Source organism: Apostichopus japonicus, chromosome 11, assembly GCF_037975245.1.
Source record: "Apostichopus japonicus isolate 1M-3 chromosome 11, ASM3797524v1, whole genome shotgun sequence".
NCBI lineage: Eukaryota > Metazoa > Echinodermata > Holothuroidea > Aspidochirotida > Stichopodidae > Apostichopus > Apostichopus japonicus.
The window spans coordinates 17,826,517-17,850,914 of NC_092571.1; the positions used below are offsets into that span (position 1 = coordinate 17,826,517).

The 24,398-nt window shown below is 37.9% G+C and overlaps 1 protein-coding gene across 5 annotated transcripts in view; it reads left to right on the forward strand.

Annotated features, from left to right (window-relative positions):
• LOC139975817 (uncharacterized) overlaps positions 1–24,398 on the forward strand; it is a 109,187-nt gene that overhangs the window by 36,748 nt on the left and 48,041 nt on the right. For 4 of the 5 annotated variants that reach the window (XM_071984015.1, XM_071984013.1, XM_071984014.1 and 1 more), the window contains exons 26-44: positions 541–792; positions 1,239–1,493; positions 2,728–2,979; positions 3,243–3,491; positions 4,355–4,609; positions 5,756–6,007; positions 6,911–7,162; positions 7,826–8,077; positions 9,395–9,646; positions 10,694–10,948; positions 11,933–12,184; positions 13,086–13,334; positions 14,883–15,137; positions 15,923–16,174; positions 17,359–17,607; positions 18,707–18,958; positions 20,512–20,763; positions 21,954–22,205; positions 23,814–24,062. In XM_071984015.1, the coding sequence (XP_071840116.1) occupies positions 541–792; positions 1,239–1,493; positions 2,728–2,979; positions 3,243–3,491; positions 4,355–4,609; positions 5,756–6,007; positions 6,911–7,162; positions 7,826–8,077; positions 9,395–9,646; positions 10,694–10,948; positions 11,933–12,184; positions 13,086–13,334; positions 14,883–15,137; positions 15,923–16,174; positions 17,359–17,607; positions 18,707–18,958; positions 20,512–20,763; positions 21,954–22,205; positions 23,814–24,062 (4,788 nt within the window). The remainder of the gene's footprint in view (positions 1–540; positions 793–1,238; positions 1,494–2,727; positions 2,980–3,242; positions 3,492–4,354; positions 4,610–5,755; positions 6,008–6,910; positions 7,163–7,825; positions 8,078–9,394; positions 9,647–10,693; positions 10,949–11,932; positions 12,185–13,085; positions 13,335–14,882; positions 15,138–15,922; positions 16,175–17,358; positions 17,608–18,706; positions 18,959–20,511; positions 20,764–21,953; positions 22,206–23,813; positions 24,063–24,398) is intronic. The other variant, XM_071984016.1, reaches the window with a different exon arrangement.

Consider the following 24,398-nt stretch of genomic DNA (forward strand, 5'->3'; position numbering starts at 1 on the left):
TATATTCTGTTCAGTTTCACACTTGGTACTACTGTCTGCCTAGAGAGTCTCACTATGGTTTGATTATCATTCAGCCTAGCTACAGGGCATCTTGCAGCAACTGTTGTTTTGTTTCCTTTTCGACATCGTACCTAAAGGCAAAAGTTTTACATTTGCATGCTAACACATACTGTCATTTAGTGTAGTGTACAGCGGCACATACAGTACTTCACCATCAGATTTCTATAAATTCTAACATCAAGAAATTAGGTCAACGATCGTTAATTACCAGCGTTTTGGTGAGACAAAAATATATACTGCACATTATTTGTATGGAACATTCCACTAAAAGCAACTCCTACTAGTGATGATTCTCATCGGAGATAAAAGAAATTTTTAGTGAGTGTAGTAAATAAGACTGCTGCTTTCTGCTTTACCATTCAAGAACCACATAGAGCCACTATTTACTTTAAGTTGCCATGGTGACATAGGAAATGAAGTTTTTGTTTGTGATTCAAGTATTAAATGACAATGTGAATTGCTTCTTTTTTCTTCTTCAAGATATCGATCCACCGATTATATTGGGTTGCCCCGATGATATTGTTCGAACGGCTAATCCGTCCGGAGAATGTGTAAGGGTATTCTGGATGGTACCTGTGGCAATTGACGTCGTCTCAGGGATTCCTCTCGTGGTGAATAATTTTGATCCAGGGTTCTGCTTCGGTATCGGTGTCACAACTGTCGTTTATACTTTCTCGGATGCATCTGGGAATGAAGCAAGTTGCCAATTCAGCGTTCGTATTGGACAAGGAGGTAAATTCATTTGTTTTAAGCAAGTTGCTATGCCTCCGATTGTGCGAGAATTCTGATAAAGTTTGAACTTGATTTGATAGTGAAGAGTTTTTTGACCGTGAAACAAGGTTTTACCACTGATTATCTGGGTTGACCAGGTAGCTTTTTAAGCAAATTTGACTCAAATTAAATGACTAGGTGGGAGGTGGTCATTGTGTTGAACTTTGTTAATGATTAACTTAATATATGCAAATATGAAAGACATTTGGACCCCCCCCTCCAAAAAAAAGTTACTTATTATGTTGGTGATAGAAAAAGTAGACTACTTTATCAATAACAATCTGAAATATGTTGTATATTCTTATCTAACAATTGCCTACCCAGTTTGTGTTATGTACCACAATTTTAATTAACAGAAAAATGCTTATTTCTTCCTATTTTGTTCTCAATTTAATATCCCTCTGTAGACAATATCCCGCCTGAGATTCAAGGCTGTCCACAAGATATTTCAATAACTGCCCAGCCGGGTAGTGAGTGCCAGTCGGTGTTCTGGTCTATTCCATCAGCCACAGATAACAGCATGGGACCGCTGGAGGTGGACAGTTCTGGTGTTGAACCAGGAGATTGCTTCCCCATCGGTACTGAAACAGTCACGTACACATTCACCGATCTGGCGCAAAACTCTGCTACATGTATTTTCACCGTGGAAGTGGCCATTGTTGGTGAGAATTATTCTGACAGTTATTCGATCCCTACCATTGTAACTCGCAACTGAAAAACCATTCAATTCTAGATTGCAAAAATCTGTAACCATACTAGACAAAGCTGTCATGCAGCACAAAGTGGACATTGAATTCAAAGAAATGCTGTACAACAGCTGCAATAATCGCTTGCAGCAAAGGCTGAATCTATTTTAAAGAATGATTGAGATTATCTCTAAAGATTATCTTTAAAGAATGATTGAGATAATCTCAGGAAAGCAGCAGCGGCCATTGTGTGAAACTGCAGAACACCAAAGATGATATCCTTTGCTTCCTGGTTGCATTATGACTTGTATGTATTGTATGTATGTATTGTATGTATGTATGTATGTATTGTATGTATGTAAGATCCTCCTGCAAGCAGGAACTCGCGAAGAAGCCATCATTGGCTTATCAAAGCCCAAGCTGACCGAAGTCCATCTCTTACATTCATATTTAACGTCCATGATTATGAATTGTCAATTGTCAACAACTCCGTTACTAATACTAGACGACAAACATTGATCTTGTAGTGACTTGAACTGGGATCCTTATGATTGGAAGGCACACTGAGCTAACGCTCCTTTAGGACAGATGCCATGGGACATTTTGCATAAAGAAGTGATTGGGAGTGTATAAAGCCAGTTTTATTTAACTGAATTCAGGAAGGGACAGAGAGATAAGAAACATAAAATAAATCAGTAGCATAGTTAGGGTTTAAGGGGCCCCGGGTCAAGAGGGAGTGCTGGGGCCATTCACCTTTACTACAACCTCTATTACTCTAACGACTCTAAACTGGCATTGGACACAAAACTGTAAAATGTACAAACCACAAATTTTCTGTCTGGCTGTCATACTTGACTGTTAGTTGTGATCAGTACACTCATTATCTCGGAATCAATCCCTGGGTGACCCCCTCTGGACTTTGATGGCCCTGTTTTAATGAACTGCCTTAATTGCCTATTGCTATAACTCTGGAAAAATGCCCATTACTTGTAATTCAAGAATATTTTGTCAAGAAATGTGTCTCATAGGTCAAATGCCAAGGTGACTGCAGCATCATACAATAGGCTGGTCTTGCAGAGGTAACCTCTGCCAATTGTTAAAATATTGATGTTATCTGTTTGCAGCTTTTGTCTTTGACATGGTGCCGAAAGTTAATTTTGAAATATCAAATGATATTTTGTTTAAAGTACCATTTGCTTTGTCTTTTCAGATAATGAACCACCATTGATAGGTCTCTGTCCTGATGATATCAGAAGTGAAACTGATTCTATAACAACCTGTGTAGTTGTTATTTGGAGTGAACCCTTTGCAGTAGATGCCATATCTGGAATTCCCAGCTTGCGACAAAACTTTTTCTCAGGGGACTGTTTTAATGTCGGTAGGGTCCTAGTCACATATCGCTTCACTGACGAGGCTGGGAATACTGCTACGTGTGACTTTACAGTCACTGTTGAAGTCCGAGGTGAGATTTCAAACAAATAAATTACTTTGGGAATTGTGGCCCCAAATTTGTGTGAAATAATATGCCGTAAATAACTGATGTTAGAAAAAAAAAAGTTTGATGTAAATCTATTCACAATCTTTTGGAGTTATAATTCTTGTATTTTTAATACCCTTCGTTTTAGATTCTTTCCCTCCTATTATTGTCGGTTGTCCTAATGACATCACCCAACAGAGCCAAACATTCATGTTTAAATCTTATATTTTTAATACCCTTCGTTTTAGATTCTTCCGCTCCTGTTATCGTCGGTTGTCCTAATGACATCACCCAACAGAGCCAGACATTCATGGCATGCACTGTGGTTACATGGCGAGAGCCAGCGGCCTTTGATGACCAACCTGGTGACATTAGCATGTTTTCATCACATGATTCCGGAGACTGTTTCCGATTTGGTCGTACTGTCGTAACCTACAGTTTTACAGATGTCGCTGCGAACACAGCTACCTGTTCATTTGCCGTTACCATTGTTGTCGGTTAGTCAATTTTTTATATCGATCACTCAGATCTGTTGGGAATCGTATACTCATACTTTCACCCTAGCATCGTTGCCCATGCTTGTACTCAACCTCTTAAATTTGAACTTTCACTTGTACTCAATGAATTTGTAAACGTAGAAGATGTACTCATGCAAGATTACCTGTTTCATCCTGAGAGCCTTTTGTTTATTAGTTGTACTCATACCAAACGGTTTCTTGGTTGTACTCTATACCAAACGGTTGATTGGTTGTACTCATACCAAACGGTTTAGTGGTTGTACTCATACCAAACGGTTTATTGGTTGTACTCATACCAAACGGTTGATTGGTTGTAATCATACCAAACGGTTAAGTGGTTGTACTCATACCAAACCGTTTATTGGTTGTACTCATACCAAACCGTTGATTGGTTGTACTCATACCAAATGGTTTATTGGTTGTGTTCATACCAAACGGTTTATTGGTTGTACTCATACCAAACGGTATATTGGTTGTACGCATACCAAACGATTTATTGGTTTTACTCATAGTCATGCATTTGTGCTCATATAAGAAGTCTCCTTCTAAGTCTTTATTGGTACAATCATATTTAAAAAAAAAATTGACAAACGTTCCAAAAACAATTGAAAGCAGATGTAATCAATAGAGGAAAATTTCTTTCTGCATTATGTAATTATAATGTTTATCCTCATACCTGGTTCAAACTGAAATAAACGTTACAGTTACTGGTTCAATTTGTGTCTGGTAATGCATTCATAATGATTTCCTGCATTGTTGTAAACACAGTTTATAACGTCAGTCTTAAATAATGACAGCATTGTAAAGACTTCTTTCATCCCCCATCTACCTGAACACTCTAGATACACTTCCCCCTGTTATCACCGGTTGCCCTCAGGACGTTTCAGAATTTGCCGCTCCGGGGGCCTCTTGCGCTCGCATCTTCTGGACAGAGCCATCAGCGACAGATGATTTCTCGGGAACACCAACCTTAGATAGGAATTTCTCGCCTGGATTCTGTTTCCCACTGGGTGAAAGTGAAGTCTCTTATACATTTGTAGACACTTCGGGCAACGTCGCAACATGTGAATTCTTAGTGACTATTTCTAGACGTCCGGGTAAGATATTTAATAAATTTTTCACAGCTTAAATAAACTGCAAAAACGATCAGAAAAAAAAGAAAATTAAAATAAAAGCTTGAAGACTGCTTTTATGGTTAATAACCCTGAAAAAGAGAAGAGACATAATAAGAGCATTCTTATCTAACAAACTCAATTGCAATTTGATTCAACTTCATTTTTTAATTGTTCTTTTAAAAGATTCACTTGATTATCTTAATACAGAGCAGCCACTCAAGGCCCAAAATGGAGTCTTACAAACCACATAATATTCTTTCTACCCCCTTTCTTTGTTCCCTTTTCTAAAGATTATTCATCATTTAATCTGTTATCACTTTTTCTTCTTAATGTTTGTTTGCTATGTTTCTATTTTTCCTTTGTTAAATGCTTAGAAACTTTTACATAAGGCACAATATTAATGTTATTTATTGTTATTATTATTATTTAATCCTTTCCTCATTTTATAGTACTGTATTTGAAAATTGACATTGGCATTACAAAAAATGCTGTTAAATCAAAGTCCATACTTTAAAGACTAGAGGAAGGTGGGGGAGATCGCCAGCTAGAGTGCTTGTGAGCTATACAGCACAGCCACCGGGAGGGTTGTGATTGCTCCTTCTCTTAAAAATACTCCAGCCAGGGCAGGGGCAGCCTTCCACCTCCACTTTCGCCTTTTCACATTTTCTCTTATTATTACTTCTCCAAAAAAAAACTCACAAAAAAAAAGGGGGCTCGTCTTAAACGCAATTTCTTTCCTGTCTACTCTACTTAGCATTCCTTATTGTTCTATAGTTAATTTACCAAATTCTGCAGGAGCCAGGCTCCTCCCAGTTTGATCAGATTTCACACACTTTTCACGACGACGATTGCCAGTACGGAGAGAGAGAGAGAAAGAAAGAGAGAGAGAGGTGGAGATACAGTGTAGAGTAGAGGAACAATTTTCTTCCTTCACCTGGTTCAAAACCCAAATTTGGTTCAAAATTTTGAAAATTTGACATGGAATGCATTTGATTGTCAAGTGCATGATAATATATCAAGTAAAAATATAGTGAATTTGACAAAGTGAAAGTAGTCATCCTCAATAGGTACAAAAATAAAAGTTAACATTTACATCTTATTAACCTTTATCAAAATCATCCTGTGCAGATTTCATCCCACCCACCATTGAGGGCTGTCCCTCAGACATACGGCTACCTGGACCAGCAAACGTCCAATGCCAGTCCGTGGTATGGATGGTGCCGACTGCCACTGACAACCTCCCCGGAGTAGTTTCCGTGTCAAGCAGCTACAACCCTGGGGACTGCTTTCCGTTCGGAGACACTGTTGTGATCTACACGTTCACTGACCTTTCGCTAAACAGGGCAACGTGTGCATTCATTGTGAACGTTTTCCTAGTTGGTGAGTTTTCTTCACGGTTTAATTAAATGAGCTGTAAAGTTTTTTTATCTCAAATGTTATTCACCCTGTTTGATACTAAAATTTTAGTAACAATTTACGTCAGCTTGGCAGGTCAAGTTTCCATTTCAAGATATTTAGGAAAAGTTTTTTAAAGATTTACCAATTTGCATATTCTGAAGGGGCTGACAAGGGTCAGAAAGGTTGATGACCTTGTACAAATTATTGTTTCCATGAATAAGAAATTTACTAAAGCTATAGTGCATAAGTGCCATTTAATATACTAGCATTAATCATAAATTATAACCTGGTTTATTTTCTATTTTCAATACTACTACTAAGTGGGAAGGCGTTGTGGTCAAGTGGTTAAAGCAGTGGACTGGTGATCTAAGGATTACAGGTTGGAGCCCTGGCCAGATCATTGCGTTGTGTCCATGGGCAAGGCCAAATTGCAAGGCACTTTATCTCCATTGCCTCTCTTCACCCAGGTGTATGAATGGGGACTTGCGAGGTTACTTGTAAATATAGTTGCGTGCGCTGGTTTGTGGCTGCACCCTATGGGAAGTCCCCTGGGAGACATGTGGTTGTGGTGCACTGTGGTGCCCCATGAGAGATTGATTGAATTGTGCACACTTTAGTGTGTAGGTGTGACAAGTTACCAATGACCAAGGCTAAGTTGTAAAGCGCTATGATCTCGATGTAGCAGCGCTATATAAGTGTCTAATATGTATCTAATATGTAAGTGGGATCAAGTGTATTTTGAAACCCGAGAGAGGACTTTTATTATGCAAAACGGAACTTTGTTGTTTCAAGACTGTTTGTATAGTTTTGTGTTCAGGTTTATCGTTCATCTCTTCTGACTCATCGCGTTGTTTAATTCTTTCTTGTCTTTCTACAAACAAACAGATGTGACTCCGCCTACCGTTACAGACTGTCCAAGTGACATTGTTCTTCAGGGTTCAACCGGTTCACCGTGTCAAGTCATATCTTGGAGGGAGCCTGTTGCCGTGGATGAGAGCGGTGGATTTGTCTCAGTGCAAAGGTCAAACTCACCTGGAGAGTGTTTCATGTTTGGGTCTACTCTGGTGAGGTATACCTTCACAGATGCCGCCGGTAACCAGGCTCGCTGCACGTTCTCTGTACAGATCAATTTTCCAGGTATGAAAACCATTCAACACAAATACGTCGACTTTGATTTTATACTCCGTTTCTTGTGAATACGACATGTATGTAGCGTTTATAGCCCTTCCACCTCTCTAGAAATTACCAACAGACTAACCACATATTTTAAGCAAAGACATAATGGTGCCTGACAGTTGAACTGCACCAGTCTCAGTTGCAACTGATGTTGTTTTATACTATATGCCAAATATGTGTATGTGCAATGTCGCCCTCTATGTTCTATACCGAGTTGAAGGGGTGATGAGGTTCTGTGAACTTCATCTTCACAATTTGCGCGTAACATTACTCTTGGTGATCATAACACATGTGATGGCAATTGTATTAGAGACATACATGTACAGTAAAACCTATCTTTAGTCAACTGCAAATATCAAAAACATCATGCCGTTTGAACACTTGCCCTTTGCGATTTCAAACCAATGTATAGTACAGACTACATTTCAAATTGGTTCAGCTCTTTGAAGATTGAACTGAAGATGATGGAGATTTGAAGAGGGGTATATTACCTTGGGCACCACAATACAAAGACATGAAGTACACACTGTCATTATCTCTTCTCATTTTGAATTTTGTGTGTTGCATACATGTAATCACCTCTCACCATCTATCTCCTTCTCTTCCTCATTGTCTCTCTTACAGATACCGTGCCGCCTGTCATCTCAAACTGCCCAGAGGATATCACACTCCAGTCATCTATGACCGAAGGTTGCCTGAACGTAAACTGGATCGAACCGACCGCAACGGACGACACCTCGGTGCCGATTCTACTGGAACGTTCGCACGCTCCCGGACTGTGCCTGCCGGGTGGTAGTACCTTGGTGACGTACCGCTTTGCAGACCTGGAAGGAAATGAACAAATCTGCTCTTTCATTGTTCAAGTCAACTTTAGAGGTGGGTCGTCAAAGTGTCAAGTGATTTGTCATTGTCCTAACTTTTGTCATAATGCAAGTCATTACTAAACATGTTTCAAGTATTTAAAAAAATGTTAACATGTCCAGTCTTAAATGCCAAAAAATGTGCCATTTAAAGAAGAAAACAACAAGGAGAACACTATGATTGGTCATTTGAGGTCAACAACGGACAAATTTTTGAATGCTATTACATCATGATATCTCACACCGGAAATTTGACGATGTCAGCTAATTTCTAAAAGATGCAGCCTAATTAAGGCACTTGTGTCAAAGGTATAGGATGCTGAAGGAGGTTGCTGCAGAGCAAGGGCGGCGGAAGCACTTTTAATCTGGGGGGGCACTGACGTCGAAGGGCACTTTGCAGAAATTCGATTGGACTGATGCAGCCTGATATTTAGTACCCTTTATAACTCTTATTGTATTATCTTATTTGCGTATACACATCACTCCATCAACGCCGGCCCGCCCCCCACCCTCAAGGAAAATATGCATACTAGCACTGCAATATCCAATGTGCAAATTGGGAAACAAGGAACAAGTTTTCTTTTGAGACAGAATGAGGTGAAATCATGCCAGTTGCTAATGTAGGAACTTCCGAATTAGAGTGTATTTCTTGTTAATATCTTAACAAATTTTTTTCCATTCGAAATAGCTTTGAGTTTGACCCTCAGAAATTCATTAAAAGTCAGGGGCGTAGCAAGGATTTGCAAAGTTGTATGCACGACTATCTGAGCGGAGCGCCACCATCGGTTGGCGCGGAGCGTACAAGAAAATTGTTGGTTTTACAATGCCCCCAGATGGCCGGAAACGGCACCTCCCGTGTGTTCATTCTGGTTCCCTGGCCTCTTGCTAACTTGAGACACCTCAATTTTTATGTAGAAAAAGGGCACATTTTTAACCTGAGGAAAAGTGGGGGGGCACGTGCCCCCTGTGCCCCCCCGGTTCCGCCGCCCTTGTTGCAGAGACTCCAGCCAAGCTGCATAGGATATAGCACTACAGTTTTACACAGTAGGCTGCTCTTCTACTGGCCTGCTGTGATAATATCTATTGTTTTGATATTTGATTCAGCCCAGCTGCAGTGGATTATGGCTGCAGCTGTTTTTTTTTTCACACAGTGCCTATAAATTACATTATCAACATCTCATTGCAACTTTGATTTTAACTCCCTGCCTTTGATACAGAGGTATGGCCAGAGATGTTGAATAATTTTCTATCCTATTGCAACAGCCGTGCATATTTCTTAAAAATCAAAGAACACATATATAAAAACCTTCTTTTTTTTCTTTTCTCGGTACAGACAATGAACCCCCTACTGTGATTGGCTGTCCGTCTGATATCACGCTGGTAGCGGAAGGGAATGCACCGTGCGTCACAGCGCGATGGACAGATCCCTTTGTCGTCGACAACGGACCCGGTGAAGTCGTCACCACGCAGACGTCGATGTCCGGGAACTGTTTTGCTCTTGGAGATACGTTGGTTTCGTACATATTCACGGATAGCTCCGGAAACATTGCTACTTGTACCTTTAACGTGAACATATTCAGAATAGGTGAGTAAAATAGGGATCACAAAGTTACGCTCTGTAGTCGGGCTTCACTAGTTTTCATATCCCTTTGTTATTGTAATCTTTTCCCCCCTAACATATATGTATAAACATGATTATTTTTGTGTTTGTGTAAGTAAGCATACATGTTTATATTAACACGGGTGTTTATGTATGTATGTATATGCATATACTTCAATATATATATATGTATATAGGTGTGTGTGTATTTGTATTTGTATTCAATTGTGAATGTATGCATATGTATTTTGGGTGGTGGGGGTGAGGTGGGTGGGTTATACGTATTTGGTTGGTGTGTGGGTGGATATAAGTGTTACTGTTTTCTTGTATTGTTCTTTCTATTTACTTATGGGAGCGCTCTATTAGACAAGCCCTCTGGGTTTTGTGGAATGCTTCCTTTCAAAATTTGCCCTGTTGTTGATATGTTTTGTCACTTAGTTAACTTCTCTGTATTTATATTGTGAAGAAACAAATAAATGAAATGAAATGAATATCTTAAAAGGCCTCTCACACTGAAAAGGGTTATTAGGTAGGGATCAGGGGAGGGTGGATCGCCATGGCTCTCATAGTATTTAGATCAATGTTTTCTACACGGTCTGTAGACAATTTCAGCACAACTGGTTGTTGGTCTGACTTCTTCTAGTTCCAACTCCCCCCCGATATCACTCTCCATCTTAACCCTGTTATGGGGGTCCTGCCTTACTCTTGTATGTTTGCTATGTTTTACATCAGGGAGCTGACATTTCAAAGTGTCAGTCCTTGATATGGATGGCTATCAGTTAATTTATAAAAAGTGTATTATTTAAGCAGTATCGTTTATTAGGGTCTCACTGTCAATTAGGGTCTCACTGTCAATTGTAAAACTACAAAATTCTCTATCAGTGATCACCTGATGCAAAAGATCAGTAGGAAATAGCAGGCCATCTTAATCACAAAGTTTTTTTTATATTGATGTTCCTAGATGTGTTACCACCTCTCATTTCAAAATAGCAGACCATCTTAATCACAAAGTTTCATTATTGATGTTCCTAGATGTGATACCACCTGTCATTTCAAATTGTCCCGCCGACATCACCCTCGAAGCATTCAACAACGATCAGTGCGTCTCGGTCAATTGGATAGAGCCGTTTGGAGTGGATGAAAGTCCAGGAGATGTCACGATTCGGGATCGGACCAGTCGTCCCGGTGATTGCTTCCCTGTCGGAGAGACGGTAGTTACCTATGTCTTCAGAGATGTTGCAGGAAACACTGCCATCTGTACCTTCACCATCAACATCACACCTAGAGGTTTGTAGATAAAGAGACCCTCAACCTGCAGGGATTAGATTTCCTTTGAAGAATCACACTATTACAGCAGGATATATAGGTCATAGCGTCAAGCTGGAATGCAGAAAAGTTTCCAATAAATTAAATATATTGATACTTTAAGAATTGAAGAAAGTTCACTCGAGGCATCTATAGAAATTATGTCACTCTTATACTGTTTTTCTATTGGGCCACTGATAATTAAGAATGTGACTTGGTTTTATTTCCTTAGTTTCTCACAGGAAAAGAAGGTTTCTGAAGTGATAAATAAGATAAGATTTATGAAGTTAAAAACCGAAAAACGATGATGTTCTTTAGATCATTACATATTACATACAGAATGTTTATTTCTTACAAGTGACAATTGTTTGCATCAAAAGTTTTATATTTGAGGAAAAGTTGTGTGTTTGTTGCTTTGTCTGTTTGTCTTTGGTTGGGTTTTGTCAAATTTAAATCAACGAACTAGTTTAGAAATGAATTATATTTCTCTGGTTTATGTACTAATTAGAAAGGAGGAAACGTAAACATATGGTGTAACAAAGAATCACACTCAGTATTAAACCCTGTCCAGTCCTAAAGATGTGTAAAAGTAAGTTGGCCTGATGTTTCGATCCTAGCAGGATCTTCTTCAATGACTGAATGACAAGTAACAGTAACAGAAGGGACAAAAACACGCACAGAATACAGACAGGTTAATGAGCATGGTAAACACAAAGGGGTAGATGTAAGGGGATTAGTAGACAAGGGATGGAGAGAAGAAAGAAAGAAACCAACAGGGGAAGAAGAGAGGTAGGAGATAAACAGTGGAGGGACAAAGAGAGGATTAAGGGAAGGGGTAGGGAGAAAGTTCTAAAGATGGCAGAGGAAAGGAATTCATGACTTTCATGAGGAGAGTATTTCTCCGTCTTATCTTTTATTTCATTCATTTGTTTCTTCATCTCTGACACATTCCTCTGCTGGTTTCAGATGATAACCCACCCGTGGTTATATCTTGCCCGAACGACATGAGCCTGGAACTTTTGTCGAACAGCCAGTGCCTCGTCGTCACCTGGGGAGACCCCATCGTTATTGATGACCGGACTGGCCAAATAGCCACAACGCAGACAGCTTTCTCGGGAGAGTGCTTTCCTGTTGGAATACGGAATGTGCTGTACACCTTCACTGATGTAGCAGGAAATTCTGCCACTTGTACATTCACAGTAACCATTGTAAGAAGAGGTGAGATATCCCAACCAGATCAGCTTCTTCCTGAATTACATTAAGTATGGAAGTGGGGGGGAGGGGGGTGAGGGGAGGAGGAACATTGTAGGGGTTGGTTTCTTTCCTTCAAGGTATATATGGGAGGGGGAGGAGAGTGGTTTTGTTAAACTTATAGCAGGTCAGCGAGATCAGTGGTGTAGGTGTTAGTCAGTCTTTTTATATATGTAGAGGTGCATATGGAACAGTATTCATACTTTTTGTTACGGATACAAGAAAATTTATATTTACAACAGAACACAATAAAAATCAAAAGGATGGGTGAAGCGGCAAGATTTCACAAAACTATGTCAAACTGTGGTTTTCTGTCCTGCCACAATTATACCTTTACCTAGAAACATACCTCACACATTGAACAAATGTACTTTTGTCTATTAACCTCTCTAATAGACTGGAAGGGGGGGGGGGGGGTCTTGATCACATTACCAGCAATAAGGTTTGGTCGGTGATCCTCACGGTTGAAGGAACAATAAGTGATCTGTCAATATATAGGCATCTGCATGCTCTTCCTCTTTAAACTGGGGGATCTCAATAGGTGGACTGAGGGGCCAAATCTGGCCAGCAGGAGATTTCATTGTATTCCACAAAAAGGAAGTCATGGCCCACTATCTTGCAGTACTCGTTTAAACAGACCTTTAGGCCCACCCTGTATGTTACTAAATCTATGTAGTCTGAGAGGTTGGTACTCTATAACCCTTTGCATCGACCAAGTTTAGCCCTCATATGTAATAAATTGAGAACCCCAGCTCTAAGTGCTGGGCCAAAGAGGATAGCACAATCTCTGCTGGGAATATATTATAATATGCTTATCTGTTTTAATATTTAATAAAGAACTCGGTGCCTATCTGTTTAATTTTCACAGATGATACTCCTCCTGAAATCAGTAACTGTCCTACGGATATCATGCTGTTGATGACCCCAAACACAGAATGCTTAGCAGTTTCATGGATTGAGCCTACAGCCAGAGATTCTTCACCACCCATCACAAGGACCGTCACCCATCCAACAGGAACGTGTTTCGAACAAGGATTGACCACTGTCACATATTCCTTTGTGGATGCAGTTGGGAACATCGCTAGGTGTTCTTTCGATGTGTCGATTCAGATACTCGGTGAGAGTAAAATTAAATTTATTTTTGCAGTTCAAGGTTTGTTGACATATTGTTTAATGACATATATCAAAAGCAGCTGATTAATCGATCGATCAATCATTCAAAGGAAGGGTCAATTAATCAATCAATCGTTGATTTGAACAATAAATCAGTAATATAACAATCAGGTTGTCAATCATATTATCAATCAATCAAAAGGACAATCAATCAAAAAACGATGAATCAATCAATAAAACATCCAATCATTTAGTCAGGCACAGAAATAATTGAATTCAATCAATTGAACTATGAATCAATGAATCAAAAGAACAAACAATCAAAAAACAATGAATCAATAACAAAAAAGTCCAATCATTTAGTCAAACACAGAAACAATTGAATTCAATCAATTGAACTATGAATCAAAAGAACAATCAATCAATCAAAAGGACAATCAATCAAAAAACAATGAATCAATCAATAAAACATCCAATCATTTAGTCAAACACAGAAACAATTGAATTCAATCAATTGAACTATGAATCAAAGCAACAATCAATCAATCAAAAGGACAATCAATCAAAAAACAATGAATCAATCAATAAAACACCCAATCATTTAGTCAAACACAGAAATATTTGAATTCAATCAATTGAACTATAAATCAATGAATCAAAAGAACAATCAAGCAATTAAAATTCAATGAATCAATAAAAGAAACAACCAATTATTTAATCAAGCACAGGAATAATTGCATATTCATGTCATATATAGTTTTAAGGTCAACAGTAATGCCCCTCAAAATTTGGAATGTAAAGCTTGCTCTAATTTTCAATTTACAAGTGCTTGACTGGTAAAAGTCCCAGCAATCCTAACTATTAAATAAAAAGGATAACTTAATGAGACAAAACTTCAGTTAGCTTCAGATACTTTCACTGTAGTAGTTAGTAATCAGTTATTAATTTCTATATTAATTATTTTAAATTTTGCCAAGTTTGTTCATTCATGACCACCTTTGTTTATTCTAGTGTCATTCTTGGGCCAAAAGTTATGGGGTTTTTTCCTGTCATACATATGCATACTTTAGGTAAATGTATATTCATAGGACAAATTAACGACCCCCAACATTTTCTCCTCAATTCAGACAATACAATCATTGTAATTGCTCAATGGAAACAATACAATTGAAACAGATATTCCAATTTAAAATGTTCAGCAAACTATAAGAAGAAACTTTGCAGAAAGTTTGAAGAAACCAATAAATGCAAAATTTACAATGTTCAGCCTATTACAGCCTATTACATTAAAGATAGAAAATGCTTGCAAACCGAAATTGCTTCTCTACTGCAATAGGCCTATTTAGGTTCATGTATACATTGAGAGGGTTTGATAGAATTACCACAACAACCAAAAAACAAAAACAAAAAAAAAACAATGATGAGATGTTCAACAATCGGCACTTTTGTAAGATCAATAAAAGCAGAGATCTTTTCTCATCGTTCTGCAGTTTAAATTTGGGTTCAGTTTAATCCAAATATTACCTTTTGTTACTCTTCTACTATTTTACAGACACTGTTCCTCCTAGGATTACCTTTTGTCCCAATGACATCACCCAAAACTCCCCTGTGCCAGGCGGCTGTACTGTAGTAACATTTCCAGAGCCCACTGCTGTAGATGAAAGCAATGGACAGTTAACAGTTATTCAAAGTCACAGGTCTGGAGACTGCTTCCAGACGGGCAGTACCACAGCCATCTCGTACGTATTCCTGGATCCCGCAGGAAACAGGGCCTCGTGCACTTTCAGTGTACGAATAGATGTTCCAGGTAATATATTTTACCCTGCAGGTGATATCGAAAACGGAGAAAAAAGTCAAACTTTTAAAAAAAGATTAACGAAAAAAGATTATCGTCGGTGTTTGCCCCAAAATTTCAGCGTACTTCAAAGTATTATATTAAATTTAAATTTTTTTTAAAAAATTTCCAAAAGTATTTTCCTTAATAGGCTCTGATCATCTAATGATATTTTTTATTAAGTAACACATTTGAATGCCTCCTGTTTATATATATTTATATTTATACTGGAAATAAAAAAATGAAAAAAAGGCAAAATGCTTCAAATACTTGTTGAAATTTGAGTGACCATTATTTAAATGTAATTTATTGAAATTTGTTTGAAATTTATTGAAATTTATTTGAAATTTATTGAAATTTATTGAAATTTATTTGAAATTTATTGAAATTTGAGTGACCATTATAAGACTTTTTAGCATATTCTAGCATATTTGGAGGTCAGTACTGATGACTTTTGGTAATAACATTGGGCAATGAAATCTCCACTTCTCATGCTGTCTCTATCAGTTGGCAACATGTGATTCTTTCAGAGCATGTACCCTGTTACCATTCAGTAATAAATTAATTTACCATGTTCCAGTTCCTTCTTGATGAGGTTTGCAGGGTAACCATGTTGTTTGCATAAATTTACATACTAGTAGTGAGACTTGAGTCTCAAAAAACATCGAAAAGGAAAAATATCAAAGTTTGTTTAGAATTCCCTTACAGTGTTGTGTAAAATGTATATATCAATGTTTTTTTGGCTTCTTCAACGACAGATACTCAATTACCTGTCATTAGTGGATGTCCATCTAACATCATGTTGACCCTTCCTGTCGGTCAGACCTGCATAACGACTGTTTGGGTCCCGCCAACCGCCACAGATAACAACGGTCAAGTCACCTCAACATCATCCGTTGATCCAAACACTTGTTTCTCGGAAGGAACGAACCCGATCGTTTATATTTTCACTGATTCGTCTGGCAATTCTGCAATGTGTACATTCTTCATCATAGTGCTACGGCCCGTAGGTGAGGAATTAGCCTGTCAGTCTATTACATACAACTTAGGTTTATATTCTGTAGCAACAGGGAAACCTTCCGTTTACTTAAAGCTGGTCTCTTACGAATAACTGATCAGTGAACCCTGTGGTAGAATGTGAAAGAGTTGCTCGACATGTGTACCTATGAAAATATTTTAAAAATCTTGAGGATATTTTTGTTTTAATGTTCCTGGACTCTTTAACAGAGGGATGAGAATTGTTCTTAGCATCTGGCCACTTTCTGTAATATCTAGGGAGGAGGATTATAGCATCTGATTCACAATATACTACAGTGAATGTATGGCATAATTATGTTGTAAGAGCAGAGAAAGAAAGTAAGCTTATACCACTCTTTCAAAGTGTAAGAAAGAAGGTAAAGCACAACAGCCATAGAGGACTCCGCATCAGAATTTAGGCAAAGAGCCTATAGTCTCTTAGATCTTGGTAGATTTTTAAACCAGGGACGCCCTAGAAAATCACATAAATGCAGTGGTGTGCGCAGGATTTCAAAGTTGGGGGTGGGGGTAAGCCCCTGTCCCCCATCCCACTTGGGCAACCGTCACATAAATAAATGTGAAGGCATGGGGTGGTGGTTAGACTACCTGCCTCACAATTGTTAGTTTCCCCCGGTTCAAATTTCATTTGGATCTAGATTTTTCTAACTATCTACTATGCTGTGTTGTTGGGTACTGTAGTCATCTGTGAATTTGGTGAACTCTAGTTTGCAATAGATAAAAATGGGTAATGGGGTTTGGTTCTGTTCTTTCACTCGTTTTTTAACAAAGCTATTCACCAAGGCTGCTCTTATGTGGAGGTAAGTTCAAATGTGGAGGTAAGTTGTCAGATGCTCTTGTCTGTTGGATTGGAATGTTTTAATGGTAGTCATGAGTTCAGGAATGGCTGTTACAATTACACACCTGTAATTTCCTGAAAATTCATAGAAAAAAAGATGAATTTGATGAATTGGTGTTCATCCACTTAAGATGACATGGCTAGGGTCTCATATGAATATCTTCAGGCTTGAAGACCCAAGGGATACACCAAAAAACAAAACAAGAAGTGAAAGAAAGAAAAACATAGCTTACAATCACAGCATTCCTCCCAGCATTGCTAAGAAAAAAAACATTTTTAATTTGTTTTTTATACATTTTTTGGTTATATATTTCCATTTAGATATCACACCACCTGTCGTGGTGACTTGTCCCGATTCTTTCACGATAATGCTACCACCGGGACAAAACTGTATTGCAGTCAGATGGATCGAGCCCTTGGTAACGGATGATAGCGGTACAGTGTCAGTCCTGTCCCAGACTATCAACCAAAATGATTGTTTACAAGCAGGAAATAATCTTGTGGCTTATACTTTTGTCGATCCTTCTGGAAACATGGCAACTTGTCAATTTACGGTCCAAGTTGATGCAGGTATGAGATGCTGTTTTCTAATACTGGTGTTTATCCTATTCGCTAAGTAGTCCCCAAAGTTTTTGGAATGGCCACCCAAAGTTCCCCTCCTTCTTTTTCCTGGCCCATTATACCCACTTTTGTCTTATCATTTTGTGCACACTGTGAATCAGAATTTGAAAGGATAATCAACGGTCTAGATACTTTAGCAGAAAAATAGAAGTGGCAGAGTAGACAAAATTCATTAAATTAAAGTCGAAATTTAAAGTCCCAATTGTACTTGATACCTTAATTTACATGCAAAACAAACATGCCTGCACCAATGTATCTGCTTTAAGTGCAACAATGCCATTTCCCCAAGAAATTCACTCATGACCCCCCCCCCCCCCCCTTGCTTGCAGCTATCTCTCAGATAAACTATGCTTACAGCAGGGGTCTCTGTTTGCCAAACCTAAGTGAACCAGTGTTAAATTATCAGTAATTATTGCAGAAATTATTTCTATAATCCGGGGCATCAATCCGAGATGGCAGAGGGGGTCAGTCAATGGCTAAAACTGGTGGAAGTATGATGTTACCCCTCCAAATAATTACTAGTGTATGGATAACAAACGTTAGATATGATAATTTGGATAGTATTTTTCCAATGATCTAAAACAGTACACTGTACAGGTTTAATCATATTTTGAGTAGTTGAACACCTTTTTTTTCAAAAATCAGGTACTGCCTGGTAGCAGGATGATGTTTAATTGACATTAATGTTTACAAATAAATTTTTGATATGTATGTTATATGGAATTATTTGAATCAATGCAACTAATTTAGTTCCTATGTATATAATAGAGTTTCAGTCAGGTTTTCATTGTTGATACCCTTTATAGAATAAAATAATAAAGATACTATATTATATGTTGTTGTGAAATTCCCTTGGATTGACCAAACACTTATTAAATGTTCACGAAAAGCATTTCATCAATGTTCATAAACCCCCCCCCCCCCACAAAACAAGGTCCTCTGACCCACTCGTTCATGTTCCTTGTGATGTCATCCAGTGAACAATACAGTTTGTTTGATAATAATCTTCTGCTCTAGTAAAATGAATATTCATGTGATTAATTTTCAGTGGATATCACACCACCTGTCGTGGTGACTTGCCCCGATTCTTTCACGATAATGCTACCACCGGGACAAAACTGTATTGCGGTCAGATGGATTGAGCCCTTGGTAACGGATGATAGCGGTACAGTGTCGATCTTATCCCAGACTATCAACCAAAACAATTGTTTACAAGCAGGAAATAATCTTGTGGCTTACACTTTTGTCGATCCTTCTGGAAACCCGGCAACTTGTCAATTTACGGTCCAAGTTAACACAGGTTCGTGTCTATCACTTTAATATTCTTCTATGTTAGATTGTATTAGATTATTGTCCTCTAGCATAACATGCAAATGCAAGTAAAACACCTAAGTTTATTCAAGTAGAACTGTCTGAAACTACAGGACACCTCCCTGTTGACTCCTTGATGCCAAACAACTTCCGCCACTGGAGGGCCACCGAGATGTTGATGGTGAAAATTGGGGTCACCAAGTAAAACAAAATTGAAATACCAGAGGCCTGGACCATAAATGAATAGAACATGTTTGAGATTCATTATCAATGTGCAACAAAATCTTGTGGGGTTAAACATTAAATTTCTGACTGATGAGATGATGAGATCATGCCAGGGTCTTGCAGAAAGGGCAATCAATTCGGGAAATGGTCATTCAGGTTGCAGCGAAGACCAGTGCAATTCCCCCCACCCCCCACCCCCCCGTCCCTCTCTTCTATATAAATATGAGATGCTGTTTTCTAATACTGGTGTTTATCCTATTCATTTTGTAGTCCCCAAAGTTTTTGGAAGGGCTACCCAAAGTTCTTCTCCTTCTTTTCCTGGCCCATTATACCCACTTTTGTCTTATCATTTTGTGCACACTGTGAATCAGAATTTGAAAGGATAATCAACGGTCTAGATACTTTAGCAGAAAAATAGAAGTGGCAGAGTAGACAAAATTCATTAAATTAAAGTCGAAATTTAAAGTCCCAATTGTACTTGATACCTTAATTTACATGCAAAACAAACATGCCTGCACCAATGTATCTGCTTTAAGTGCAACAATGCCATTTCCCCAAGAAATTCACTCATGACCCCCCCCCCCCTTGCTTGCAGCTATCTCTCAGATAAAGTATGCTTACAGCAGGGGTCTCTGTTTGCCAAACCTAAGTGAACCAGTGTTAAATTATCAGTAATTATTGCAGAAATTATTTCTATAATCCGGGGCATCAATCCGAGATGGCAGAGGGGGTCAGTGGCCCTGTCAATGGCTAAAACTGGTGGAAGTATGATGTTACCCCTCCAAATAATTACTAGTGTATGGATAAACAAACAATAGATATGATAATTTGGATAGCATTTTTCCAATGATCTAAAACAGTACACTGTACAGGTTTAATCATATTTTGAGTAGTTGAACACCTTTTTTTCAAAAATCAGGTACTGCCTGGTAGCAGGATGATGTTTGATTGACATTAATGTTTACAAATAAATTTTTGATATGTATGTTATATGGAATTATTTGAATCAATGCAACTAATTTAGTTCCTATGTATATAATAGAGTTTCAGTCAGGTTTTCATTGTTGATACCCTTTATAGAATAAAATAATAAAGATACTATATTATATGTTGTTGTGAAATTCCCTTGGATTGACCAAACACTTATTAAATGTTCACGAAAAGCATTTCATCAATGTTCATAAACCCCCCCACAAAACAAGGTCCTCTGACCCCCCCCGTTCATGTTCCTTGTGATGTCATCCAGTGAACAATACAGTTTGTTTGATAATAATCTTCTGCTCTAGTAAAATGAATATTCATGTGATTAATTTTCAGTGGATGTCACACCACCTGTCGTGGTGACTTGTCCCGATTCTTTCACGATAATGCTACCACCGGGACAAAACTGTATTGCGGTCAGATGGATTGAGCCCTTGGTAACGGATGATAGCGGTACAGTGTCGATCTTATCCCAGACTATCAACCAAAACAATTGTTTACAAGCAGGAAATAATCTTGTGGCTTACACTTTTGTCGATCCTTCTGGAAACACGGCAACTTGTCAATTTACGGTCCAAGTTAACACAGGTTCGTGTCTATCATTTTAATATTCTTCTATGTTAGATTGTATTAGATGATTGTCCTCTAGCATAACATGCAAATGCAAGTAAAACACCTAAGTTTATTCAAGTAGAACTGTCTGAAACTACAGGACACCTCCCTGTTGACTCCTTAATGCCAAACAACTTCCGCCACTGGAGGGTCACCAAGATGTTGAACACGAAAATTGGGGTCACCAAGTAAAAAAAAAATTGAAATACCAGAAGCCTGGACCATAAATGAATACATGTTTGAGATTCATTATCGTTGTGCAATGAAATCTTGTGGGGTTAAACATTAAATTTCTGACTGATGAGATCATGCCAGGGTCTTGCAGAAAGGGCAATCAAGTCGGGAAACGGTCACTCAGGTTGCAACGAAGACCAGTGCAATACCCCCCACCCCCCGGTCCCTCTATATAAATACCATATATTAAAGTGCTGTTATCGTAAAATAAAATATGCTCAAGAGCACTGTCCAAAGAACCAATACCTGGAATATAAAATTACCAAACTTTAGAAACCTTAAAGTAATAATAACAGCGAAAAAACGTAAAAAATGATATAAGACAGGGTTATAAACCACAATAAAGAACATAAAAATATAAAAATATACATGGGCACAGTAATATTAATATAACAACAAGTAAGATTAATGCCCATACTCATACTCATACCTCTTCTAGGTTTGATAAGACATATTTGAGTTTTCTTTTTGGATATGTTAGGGATATATATATTCAATGATGGAACTGTAGCAAAACAAGAGAGAAACAAATACAGAAAAAAAAAACATTTTGTACAAGGAGTTCTCAGTGAAATATCTTTTTCTAATTACGGACAGTTTTATATTTGTGAGTAATGAAAACATGTCATCAGGGACTTGTGGAGATGGCAAATGGGAGGGTGACTAATATAAGGACAGGAAAAAATTTATTTCTCAAATGGAATTGTGGCAAATAAAGGGGATAATTTCATCTCTCTTGTTTTTTGGACCTATTATTTTGGACACATTACCACCTGTTGTCGAATTGTCTTTAATTTGTGGGATTAGTGTTCAGTGGATATCATATCACCTGTTTCAGTGACTTGGAGCCTGGACCATAAATGTAGGTTAGTTTTATAATTACTTACTTTAATGGTAAACTCTTTTTTCCTTTTTTTTATCAATTGTCATAGTGGACGTAACATCACCTGTAGTGGAGACCTGTCCAGAGTCTTTTTCGATAATGTTACCACCGGGACAAGCATGCATAACGGTCCGCTGGATCGAACCCTCGGTCACCGATGACAGTGGGATCGTGAACGTTGATTCACTGACGATACAACAAAACACTTGTTTGAACGCAGGAGATAATCAGGTCATGTACATTTTTAGTGATCCATCTGGAAATCTGGCTACCTGTGCATTCACCATCACTGTCACAGCAGGTATGTCCCTAGGATCTCAACATTTGTTTCATATACACACCCCTAGGGACAACGAAGAAATGTTTACAGACCCCTCGATATTGTGTGTATCAGCAATGACCTCAACACCACGATGGTTTCCTTGGTACATGCAAAAATGTTTCGACTGCCTTTATGGTGTATAAAATTACTGTGAAATGTTAACTTGGGACTTTTATGGACCCTATTTTTTCTTCACGGACCTCTGCAAACCCACTTTGTACACATCAACCAGCCAAACAGTTTTGAGGGCCTACAAGGTTCTGTGAAAGATGGGTATTGCCATTTCATGTACCCGAGTTGGAGTTTATTAAAGAGACTGCAAAGTCAGTGAAGACTTCCTTGCTCAAGTTTTTGTCTGCAAATATTGTCACAAATTTATTATGATTATCATGGAAGCAAAAAGATGTTAGTAAATTTGCTGTCAGAGTAATTATGAACAGTGAGTTGCCAATTTGGAAACTTTGGGGCCATTTTGTAATGTCTAGGATACATAACCTGCCCCTTTTAAAATAATTTAGATTTGAAAAATTGCCTTTAATTACCATAGCAACATGTAGATTAAAGAAATTGACCAAATCTAGTTTAACCATGCAACTTTTTTGTACAAAAAATGAAGACAAAACTGTTTGATGATTTTCATAATTTACGTCAATCGAAGAATGTTGAACTGGTAAGGAAGGTTTAAATGTTGGTTTTTATTCATGGAAATTTTAATGTTGTTAACAGATTCACTGAGTTTTGTTCACAGTTTGACTAATTAATGAATCTTTTAACTGACACCACCAATTTAAGTAAAAGCATTTTCTGCAATATACAGACGAATGCATTCAGATCCAATTAAATTTGTGTGCTGACAGATTTGTCAAATAAATCTAAAGCAAGTACCAAACTTTTGCGTCAAAAATTCTGCCTTTCACAAGATAAAAAATATACCGTAACGAGAATATCTACCATCATGACTCCTGTCAGGTATGCTTGCAGCAGTTATGATGAGAGATACTAATTTAATGTGTAAATGTAAGTGTGCCTGACTGGCCATTCAGCCTCTGAAGAAGATCCTGCTAGGATCGAAACCTGAGACCCACTTACTTTTACACATTCTCTTACACAGGCTCTTTAGTGGATATGCAGTTTGCTAACAGGTTTTGTATTACTTAGTAACTAACTTACAAAGAATTAGAGATTAAAGATTGAGTGTTGGGTTAAGTTTTAACCAACTGACTGTGTGAGAAAACTTCTTTTTTTCTTTCTTGTTCTAATGGGAATGAATACTATTCTATAGTTCAGTGATAAACCAGTAATGGTATGCATGAAAGCTATATGGTTAATTCATTCTTTAATATTATTCATGCTTTATGAATATTCATTCTTTATGGTTAACTATGGTAATCGATACTATACTGTTTTTCATACTTTATGGTTACTGCTGCCATATATATGTTTATGCATGCTTAATGGTTGTTTATTAGCTTTATGATTATTCATACATGATGCCTTTATGATTATTCATACATGATGGTTGTTCATTGCTGAATGCTTTATAAAGGTTGATCATGCTTTGTGATTATTCTTCATTAATGACTTCAGGTGTTGATGTAACTTCACCAGTCCTCTCTCCTTGCCCTACTGATGAGACTGTCTTTGTGACAACTGAACCATGCCAGCAAGTAGTCTGGACACCACCGACTGCTACAGATGACAGTGGACTAGTCACTGTTGAAACAGATTCCCCACTGGGTACCTGCTTCCCTATCGGTCAAACTCTCGTCACTTACACTGCCATGGATCCAGCCGGTAATACCGATATGTGCTCTTTCACCGTCGACGTTATCATCGGTAAGATCCTTAATAATTCTTTTATATTCTCATTTCAAAGAACACAACTTGCCAATTAGTCTACTTCACTTTTTTTTCAGTTTCCTGTTGAGCGATACTGATTTATGGTTATTCTTCATAAAACGTATAAAAATTACATTTTAAATGATTTATTATTTTAAGTTCTCTTGGTGGATGGGAGTAGACCTGGGAATGGTTGATCTAGCATTACATGAGAAATTTGAAAAAAAAGAAAAAAAGGAATGACCTTTTTAATTTGCATTTTTTATTCCTGGCCAGAAGTGAAAGGAATATATGCGATGGTGATGGCTTGTGTGTGTGTGTCAATGTCACACT